This window comes from Actinia tenebrosa, unplaced genomic scaffold (assembly GCF_029948245.1).
Source record: "Actinia tenebrosa isolate PJP-AT-01 unplaced genomic scaffold, QUT_ActTen_1.0 PGA_scaffold7__59_contigs__length_16204524, whole genome shotgun sequence".
NCBI classification, from domain to species: domain Eukaryota; kingdom Metazoa; phylum Cnidaria; class Anthozoa; order Actiniaria; family Actiniidae; genus Actinia; species Actinia tenebrosa.
In genome coordinates, this window is record NW_028292584.1 from 11,820,905 (window position 1) to 11,831,008 (window position 10,104).

Sequence of the window (10,104 nt, forward strand, 5' to 3'; positions counted from 1 at the left end):
AATATCATTTCTTTGTTCAAATGCTGTGCATGAGACGTCACACGAGTATGGTTACAACTCAAACAAAGAATCTTTTTATCAAGGGACTGACAAGTAGTCTGAAAGGAAAAACAATAAGCAGTGAAGTGGATTATGACGCTGAAGTTAGCCGGACATTCAGCCGGACATTCGCAGAGGTCAAGTTAGATATTAATAAGTGCTACCAAAATTCTCCTGATTTATATATTGATCTTAAAATACTCCATTTCGGTGAGGAATCCAACATACATACATACATACATAAACTTTATTTAACCTCGAATTTCAGAGTAGCTTAAAAAGCTAATATCTTCGAGAAAACAACAACATCCAACATGCTTTCTTTCTAAAAAAATCTAATAGCATAATTTTTAATGGTTTTGGCTCCGCATTATAGCAGCCCGCGACACTTAGAAAAAGTTTAGCATCTCACTCGAATAACAACTATTTAAATTTTAATAACTTCTGTACGATTCAACCGAATTCCTAGAAAATCATGCAACGGACTATCACTACACCACTTAGCCCAGTGCAAAGGTTTTTAGAAATTTTTTGAGATTTTTTCTCATGTTTTTGATGCCCTCAATTCAAAAGGTTTTTCACTTAACGCCGAATTCAAACTTGAATAACTCTTCGCCGGATGTTCCATTTTCACTTGTTTTTCCTTCACTACACGCTACAGCGAAAAAAGACCCCAGTGCAAGATATTTGCAGGCTATAAACATGTCGAAAATGCTCGAAAAAAGACTCCGAACTTGGTTCGTTCAGCAAATGACATCCGACACTTCAACTCACGCGAAGTCCACTTCAGACACGCTCGCCTAATTCCAAGTGTAATAACTTCTCTACGGTTCAACTTAAACACCCGAAAATCAATAACCAAACGCTCACTACACCACTTAGCCCAGTGCAAAGGTCTTTAGAATTTTTCCGAGATTTTTTCTTATGTTTTTGATGCCCTCAATTCAAAAGGTTTTTCACTTAACGCCGAATTCAAACTTGAATAACTCTTCGCCGGATGTTCCATTTTCACTTGTTTTTCCTTCACTACACGCTACAGCGAAAAAAGACCCCAGTGCAAGATATTTGCAGGCTATAAACATGTCGAAAATGCTCGAAAAAAGACTCCGAACTTGGTTCGTTCAGCAAATGACATCCGACACTTCAACTCACGCGAAGTCAAAGGCATCAAGCATTCCTTCAATGGCCCTCTAAATATGTTCAACGGATACAATTGTCAATGGCCACTTTTGGAACGGCAATTTTTGGTGACGATACAAAAGAGATTATCACGAAATTGGTAATGCGAATGTTCAGTAAGAAGAAGGGTCTTGGATTGAAAGGAGGTGTGTACTACTCTTTGATCTTACCGAACGAAGCAATGACCAAACTGATCATGGATAGCAAAAACTGCAGCTATGAAGAGGCCACTGGTTTGGGCCGTGGAAAGACCGTAGCTATGGAGACGGAATGCGGAGAGGAGTGGGACAATGTGATGAATCCAAATAGATAATTCACAACAGAGCCAAAAACATGCACAGCCTACAAGAAAAACCAGCAATATAACACTGAAAAACAGTGTGTGCCTTTTATAAGCGAGAAGGCATATTTTACTTCTTTAATTTCATTTTCACCTCGTATCTGTCTTCTCCTTGACGCAAACTTGCCTTTTCATCCTTCATGCGTGAAGGTATATTTTACTTCTTTTCGTATACTTCTCGAGATCGTGCAAGGTTAAGCATGCGAATTCTTTGGTGAAATAATTTACATTCGCAGTCTGCATAATTTCTTTGTACTTCTTGTATTTTTTCAAAAGTCTCTAGAGCTAAAAAACCCGTGAATCAGTTTGGAAAATGGTAATGGAAGCTCGGTTCTCTTTCACGAGCAAAAGGGCGAACGCCACCAACTGAACAGAGAGTAAATAAACATTAAATTTCACCACACAAGATCATGTTCACTCCAACGTTATTGGCGTTGGACAAGATAGGTAGGTCAACTTTATTTAAAACACGCTTGCCCCGACAACTTTTAGCTGATTTCCACAAGGGGCGTGTGGACTAAAAATATAATTACATCAAAATATAAAAAAATATATATATATACAGCATAAGCTATTTATCTACCTATCTATAATATGCTTAAAATCTTATTATTTCAATTGTAATAATTATATGTATAAAGAGATTTCATGTATTTGATAAAGAAATAAAGAGGTCATGTATTTGTTATGGGTGGGAGCTCGAGTCCATTTTTTGGGAAAACGATTTAGTATTTTTCTGATTTCTACAGTCCTCAGTTAGTGAATTCCAAAGCTTAGCCCCATCATAACTAAAGCTTTTTTTCATGTATTCCGTTTTAGGGAATGGTAACTGTAGCGAAGTGGAGGACCCTCTAAGGTTATAATTTGTGATTGTTTCTTTTTTGACGAAAAGTTCAGAAAGGCAGCTTGGGGCCATATTATTTAACACTTTAAACATTTGCTTAGCTTTGTTTTTTCCCCTCTGGGACTCTAAAGAGACCCAGCCTAAAGCATGTAAAGCTTCAGTGGCGGGGGTGTCATTTGATGTTCTCGTAATTACCCTTGATGCTCTATTCTGGAGCTTTTGGAGTCTTTTTGAATTCCCTTGGCCGAGGGTATCCCACACTTCGCTACAGTAATTAAAGTGGGGATAAACTATTGAATTATAAATAGAAACTAAAGTATCCTGATCAACATAGTCCCGAATTCTTTTCATGGCCCCTATTGCACAGCTTACTTTAACAGCAACATTGTCTATGTGCTGGTCCCAATTTAAATATTCATCTATTTCGACCCCAAGAACCCTACTATGATGAACCCGCTTTAGGTTCTTATCACTGATATGGATAGAGGGCTGATAGGGAATGTTTCTAAGCTTGTGATGGGAGCCAATTAATAAGAATTCGGTCTTTGCCACATTTAGACTAAGTTTGTTTGCTAACAACCAATCTTTCAAATGTTCCAGGTCATCATTCATGGCCAACTCCACTTCCGGTAATGTCTCCCCAGATGTTGTAAGGTTTGTGTCATCGGCAAACATTCGAGAAGTTGCCCACCTCAAACACTCTGGCAGATCATTAATGTATATCAGGACGAAGAGTGGGCCGAGAATGGATCCTTGTGGAATACCGCATGTAATTTGGCACTCAGACGACATTACACCACTAAGCTGGCATTTTTGCTTACGATTTGATAAGTATGATTTTATTTGTGACAGGGCATTTCCAGTGATACCATAAAGTTCAAGTTTTTGAAGAAGAACTCCATGGTCCACGGTATCAAATGCCTTCTTCAAGTCCAAGATCACAACCAAATTAAATTGTTTTCTATCCATATTGATGTACCAGCTGTTTGTGCTCTCTAGTAAAGCAGAAGCAGTGGAATGTTGTCTGCGAAATCCAAATTGAAGCTTTGAAAGTATTTTATTTTCAGTGAAGTGATCGTAAAGTTGTTCATAAATAATTTTTTCCATTATTTTACTAATAACTGGCAAAATTGAAATAGGCCTATAGTTGTCCGGCATATTTTTTGAGCCCTTTTTGAAAAGAGGCAGGACTCTGGCCATTTTCCACTCATCTGGAAAACAACTTGAAATTAGGACACTATTGAAAATGTGAGTTAGTGAAGGAAAAATCGTACAGGCTGCTATTTTCAATATTTTGCCAGATATTTTATCTAAGCCAGTGGCTTTTGAATTTGAAAGGCTGTTCAGGAGTTTCAATACTTTTGCATCTGAAACGAGTTTAAAACGTGACATCTTTGAATTACAAGGCTTGATAAAGTGTTCAAAAGTTATGCCGGGACTTGCCATTGTGCTTGCTAGATTTGGACCAATTTTAGAAAAATATGAATTGAAAGCTTCTGATATATCCTCAGGAGAGTTAAGAATTTGGTCATCAATCTTAAGTTCATTCACAATGGTGTTTTCTTGTGTTCGCCCAAGCAAACTATTGATTGTTTTCCAAGCCTTTTTGGGATCATTATTTTCACTCGAGATCTTATTGCGATAATAACTTGTTTTTGTCTGACGCAAGGCAATGGTAACACTGTTCCTAAGGGCTTTGTATGATCCCCAGTCATCACACAGCTTTGTTATCATTGCCTTGCGTTTAGCTTTTTCCCTCTCTAGAATTAATCCCTTTATTTCACTTGTCAACCATGGGACGCTGAAGGCTTTTTTCCTTTTAGACTGAATTGGGGCATGTTTATCTAACACACCTAAAAATAAATGCTTCCACAAAGCCCACATTTCGTTCGTGTTAGAACACAAAACGATTTGTTCCCATGGTTGAGAGGTAAGATCCTGAACAAAGCTTAGTTGATTGGAATTTTTCATGTTGCGCACTTCTACAGTTTTCGCTTTTCCATGCGAGCTTCTATGAGGATTTATTTTCCGTATACCAAAAATCAAACTATGGTCACTGGGACCTATGTGAATGACCCCTGATGAGTTGATTTTCTCAGTAGATGAAGTAACAAAATGGTCAATTAGACTTTTTGAATTAATTGTAATGCGCGTGGGTTCTTTTATCAACTGAGAAAGTTGGTAAGCTTCATATAATGACTTGAGCTTTTTGGTACAATTATCTGTTGGTCTTTTCGTTAGGAAACAGCAATTTAGGTCCCCTAGCAGAATATGTTCTTTGTCCTCATCATCCACTGATTTGATTAATTGTTCGAAGCTATTGAAATACTCAATCGGGGATTCAGGTCGATAAATAACAGTGACTATAAAAGGGTTGCTATTTGGTTTGCAAATTTCTAGGCATACGGCCTCAACACCGTCAGGAACTAATTCATTTCTGATTTGATAATTAATAGAGCTACGGAGATAAACACAAACTCCTCCGCCATCACGTTTTCTATCTTTCCTGACGATGTCATAGCCGGGAAGTTTTATTTCCCCATCAAGATCAAGTCATTAAACAAAGACATCATCAGTGTGAGCGACACAAGCTCTTGTTCTATTATAGTGATACTAGTACGATCTCTGATGTACGGAAATACCGCTTTCAACAACATATTTATCACAGTGATAACATTCAGATAACATTCAACAAATAAAATCCTGCTCCTCTAAAAAAATATTTAAAAAGAATCTTGCTAAAACGTTTCCAGTCCAATATTAGCCTGTGATGATATTATTTCTTTTGTTATTTTCACCTAATTATTATGCCTTTCTTCTTTTTTGTCATTATAAATGTATTATTAGCATGTGTGAAAATAGACCCAAGTTATTTATCTTTTTAATGTAATATTTGTGAATAAGCTACCTGACTTGATTAGTTGTTTGATTACTTAAGGTAACCTAACACCTTCTTTTTTTTCTATTATTATCTGTAAAATGCAATAAGCATATCTGGATGTGGTGTAAATAAATAACATTCATTCATTCAGAAAAATAAGCTTAAATAGGAAGTTTAATTCCATTTTCACCTCGTATCTGTCTTCTCCTTGACGCAAACTTGCCTTTTCGTCCTTTTTCTGTGCTTACTGAAGCTTAAAACTTTTCAGCGACGTCAGGTGAGTTACATTAAATCAATTGAGTTCAGATTCCTTTTGAGTTCGCGGATCGACCTGTTTCGAAAATGCGTAACACCTTTCTGTAGGTCTACGGCGAACAGTGTATGCCTTTTATATGCGAAAAGGCATATTATAGCTTCTTCTCGTGTACTCTATCTTTCTTTGTTCAACAATCATATGACAACGCGTTGCAGATCGCGAGCTTAACGGCGTTAAGTGAAAAACCTTTTGAATTGAGGGCATCAAAAACATAAGAAAAAATCTCGGAAAAATTCTAAAAGCCTTTGCACTGGGCTAAGTGGTGTAGTGAGCGTTTGGTTATTGATTTTCGGGTGTTTTAGTTGAACCGTAGAGAAGTTATTACACTTGGAATTAGGCGAGCGTGTCTGAAGTGGACTTCGCGTGAGTTGAAGTGTCGGATGTCATTTGCTGAACGAACCAAGTTCGGAGTCTTTTTTCGAGCATTTTCGACATGTTTATAGCCTGCAAATATCTTGCACTGGGGTCTTTTTTCGCTGTAGCGTGTAGTGAAGGAAAAACAAGTGAAAATGGAACATCCGGCGAAGAGTTATTCAAGTTTGAATTCGGCGTTAAGTGAAAAACCTTTTGAATTGAGGGCATCAAAAACATAAGAAAAAATCTCGGAAAAATTCTAAAAGCCTTTGCACTGGGCTAAGTGGTGTAGTGAGCGTTTGGTTATTTATTTTCGGGTGTTTAAGTTGAACCGTAGAGAAGTTATTAAACTTGGAATTAGGCGAGCGTGTCTGAAGTGGACTTCGTGTGAGTTGAAGTGTCGGATGTCATTTGCTGAACGAACCAAGTTCGGAGTCTTTTTTCGAGCATTTTCGACATGTTTATAGCCTGCAAAATATCTTGCACTGGGGTCTTTTTTCGCTGTAGCGTGTAGTGAAGGAAAAACAAGTGAAAATGGAACATCCGGCGAAGAGTTATTCAAGTTTGAATTCGGCGTTAAGTGAAAAACCTTTTGAATTGAGGGCATCAAAAACATGAGAAAAAATCTCAAAAAATTTCTAAAAACCTTTGCACTGGGCTAAGTGGTGTAGTGATAGTCCGTTGCATGATTTTCTAGGAATTCGGTTGAATCGTACAGAAGTTATTAAAATTTAAATAGTTGTTATTCGAGTGAGATGCTAAACTTTTTCTAAGTGTCGCGCGCTGCTATAATGCGGAGCCAAAACCATTAAAAATTATGCTATTAGATTTTTTTAGAAAGAAAGCATGTTGGATTCCTCACCGAAATGGAGTATTTTAAAATCAATATATAAATCAGGAGAATTTTGGTAGCACCTATTAATATCTAACTTGACCTCTGCGAATGTCCGGCTGAATGTCCGGCTAACTTCAGCGTCATGAATTACACTGTCGGTGACAAGAACATGGACTTTGAATTTTACGTCTCTTCGCCAGTCTGGTACTATTATAACACTGATGGTACTAAGTCGTTCATAGCAGTTGATGATGGGCTGCATGGTTGGAAGTGGACGTTAAGTCGACGAACATGTCCAACAAGGCTGTTGTATCCTACAGTTCGCATTAGTAAAGAGTCAGTCGCTACTTTGGTGATTTCTAACGTCACAAAGAATGACAACGGATGGTATGGAATATCTTTGGTGCTAAGAATATCCCCTTCAATCACTAACAAAGTGGAACTTATAGTTACAGGTAAATTGTAACAAATGCGATTCTTTTCTGAATGAGCAGGTTCAATAAATGATGGATTTGGAACTTGTTTCATAATCGACTGATTGGATTAAACATATGCATGTAGAGGGAATCAAGGCAGGTTGAATGAGGTGATAAATGAATCAATTGCTGTGCGGACACACCATAACTGGGACCACACTTGAAGAAAGTTATATATACAATCATGATATAAAGTGAAAACAAAGGAGTCAAGCTAAAGTCAAACTCTAAACAAGCAGGAGCAAGCAACGAAGCCTGAATATCTGAGAAAAAACAGATTTTATGAGTGATTTTGATCTTAATTTAATTTGTTCAAGTGGTCCAGGTTTGTGTTTCCGCACAGTAATGATCTGATTGATAAATAGATCGATTGATGGATCAATAGAAAAAAACGATCAACCTGGCGGTAAATTCCAAGCTTACTACTTATGCTTAATACATATCTGTTGTCAGATAAAATGGCTCGTTTTACTAAAATGCCCTCGAGTACTTTGTTTGTGGCAAAGGGTAAAGCAGCGCGATTTGAATGGAACTACACTTACGATAACCAGAATATCGAGTTCTATCCGCCAGAATCACCCATGTGGGCCTATGTTGACCAAAACAATCAATGGGTTACCATAGCGACGGTAAAGAAAGATCCGTCATCGTCAGCGGTCATAAATACGACAACATGTCCAGCAAGATTGTTGAATCCTACTCGAGTCAGAATCGAGCAGCCTGCTACTCTGATCATCTCGAATGTAACTGAAGCTGATAATGGGATATATGGCTGCATGTTGAGGTTAAGAAGAGAACTTTCAATAAACAGTACATCTACGCTGGTTGTGACAGGTAATTAGTACTAGCTCTCTACCGTTTGCACCAACTCTGATGGTATGCGCATTGCGTCACTGAACGCTTTTGATTTCCTTTCTTGTGCCGGATGTTTAAGCTCACAAGCATGCTCATCGTAAAATTTTTAATATAATTGCTCTCGGGTTGATCTCACGTTGTAGCCAGTGTTTGAACACTATTTGAAGAAGATCATGAAATTCAAAGACTTTTATCAGCCGAATAAAATCCAACACTTCTAACAATGTACCTATTTTTGGCTAGATCACCCAAAGGTATTGTTATCTGCATTGGCGACAAAGATAATACAAGAAGGCTCTTCTTTAAACATCAGTTGCAGTGCAAATGCTTCCCCAGTACCTCATGTGACCTGGATGAAAATATCACCCCAAAAAAGGCTTGAGGTCTCTGAAACAGTAGGCTTGAGTTTCTTAAAATTCATGGAAATCGAGAGAAACGAAGGTGGTACTTATGAATGCCAGGCAACTAACAATCCAATTGAGCCTCCAGTGACCTCAAAGATCAATATTTTTGTGATTTGTAAGTAACGCTGTAACCAAGTTGCTTATATTTGTTTGTCAATGTCATCGTCATCGTCTTTGGTATCGTCATCGTCATTGCGACATCACGTTCGACATCGCCATTGCTTTCGCCTTTGCCCATCGCCACTGTATATTCTCGCTACACATTAGTGGTATTAAGCCACTTTAATCAAATGCAAATTGTTAATTTTCATTAATTCTTCGTCAACTAAGATAGTATTTCCTTTTAACATCACATTAACAAAAAGCGTGTTGATTATAATACATAAATCAGCAAAAAACGTTTATGAGTGTTATTTCAACCGTGCGTGCAATTAATGAATAACATATTATTTATCTCTTATGACATATGGCTTTCATTCTCTGAAGATTTTGAACATTCTTCCACACTTCTTGATACGAATGGTGGAGCACAGATAGTTGAAGGAGAAGAAATGAATATCACCTGTGCAATAAGTCCATTATGGCTTGAAAATGTCACGTGGGTACATGTACCCACACACGAGTCCCTAAAGTTGGGAAGTGTTGAAGTTAACAGCGGCACACTGGCCATTCGGAATATTTCTCGACGTCAACAAGGAAAGTACCAGTGCCAGGCTTATGACAAGAGAGATGGTATTTTGGGATTAGCGAATGTTTTTATTAAAGTAATGTGTAAGTACAAACGCAAAGTTTGCAGGTTTAGACACTGATGTTTTTATATGTCATCTTCTTTGGACAATATTATTCACGTCTCTATCATTGCAAGCTCACCGTCCGTCTCGCTCTGATACAAAGGTATGGCTACTGCAGTGTATGAACGGCACTGAGGATGGTCACCACATCAGCGTCTTCAGTGGGTTCTTTTACATCCACTTTATGCAGGATTATATAGTGAAGGTAGACGGGGATGCTTTGCAAATGCAAAAAAAAAAAAAAAAACACACAACAAAGTTTATTTAGTTTAGAATTAATTTTAGACGCGCGCGTAAGGCATAAAAGACAAAACAATATACTTTTTATACATTTAGACAAACCAGAAATAGATGAAATACTGTCAAACTAGCAAACACAACGTTTCATGGTCTCGTGATACAATCTACCTACGCTGCGTCGCAAGAGGTGTACCAGTACCAAATGTTACGTGGTACGGGTTGAATGGCAAGATCCGTGTGAATGGAACCTCCTATTATCCGGGAACGAGCACGTTAAGATTATTAAAACCCAATACTTTGGACTTTGGTATATATAGCTGTCTGGCTAAGAACAGATATGGAATCGCTTGGCACAATGTTACAGTCACCAAATACTGTGAGTGTTATTGAAAATATTCAATGATTTAAACATACACCACAAAAAATATGACAAATCAGTCTATTAGGGTAACTTTATTCTTAACCAAGCTTTCGGAGATAATTCTCCATCATCAGGGTATTGATAAGTATCAATAGAACGCGAGGTAAATTCAAAAAACATATTCATTTC

At 37.6% G+C, this 10,104-nt stretch overlaps 1 protein-coding gene across 2 annotated transcripts; it reads left to right on the forward strand.

The window, feature by feature from the left end:
- The first annotated feature begins 6,916 nt into the window (after nucleotides 1-6,916).
- Nucleotides 6,917-9,824, forward strand: LOC148905626 (limbic system-associated membrane protein-like). 2 transcript variants are annotated; one of them, XM_089040513.1, is made up of 5 exons: nucleotides 6,917-7,243; nucleotides 7,718-8,098; nucleotides 8,363-8,638; nucleotides 9,010-9,294; nucleotides 9,651-9,824. In XM_089040513.1, exons 1-5 carry the CDS (start codon nucleotides 6,931-6,933, stop codon nucleotides 9,683-9,685), a joined length of 1,290 nt encoding a protein of 429 aa, XP_088896639.1. In that variant the 5' UTR covers nucleotides 6,917-6,930; the 3' UTR covers nucleotides 9,686-9,824. The 2 variants fall into 2 exon arrangements, with proteins under 2 accessions (XP_088896639.1, XP_088896638.1); XM_089040512.1 differs by lacking the exon at nucleotides 9,651-9,824 and having other exon boundaries at nucleotides 9,010-9,572.
- Nucleotides 9,825-10,104: the final 280 nt, after the last annotated feature.

What these genes read in the sequence shown, in the direction of transcription:
- LOC148905626 (XM_089040512.1), top strand. Translation starts at nt 6,931, where the DNA reads ATGAATTACACTGTCGGTGACAAGAACATGGACTTTGAATTTTACGTC. An exon ending in AGTGGAACTTATAGTTACAG is followed by an intron (nt 7,244 to 7,717) that starts GTAAATTGTAAC and finishes ATCTGTTGTCAG; the next exon opens with ATAAAATGGCTCGTTTTACT. An exon ending in ATCTACGCTGGTTGTGACAG is followed by an intron (nt 8,099 to 8,362) that starts GTAATTAGTACT and finishes ATTTTTGGCTAG; the next exon opens with ATCACCCAAAGGTATTGTTA.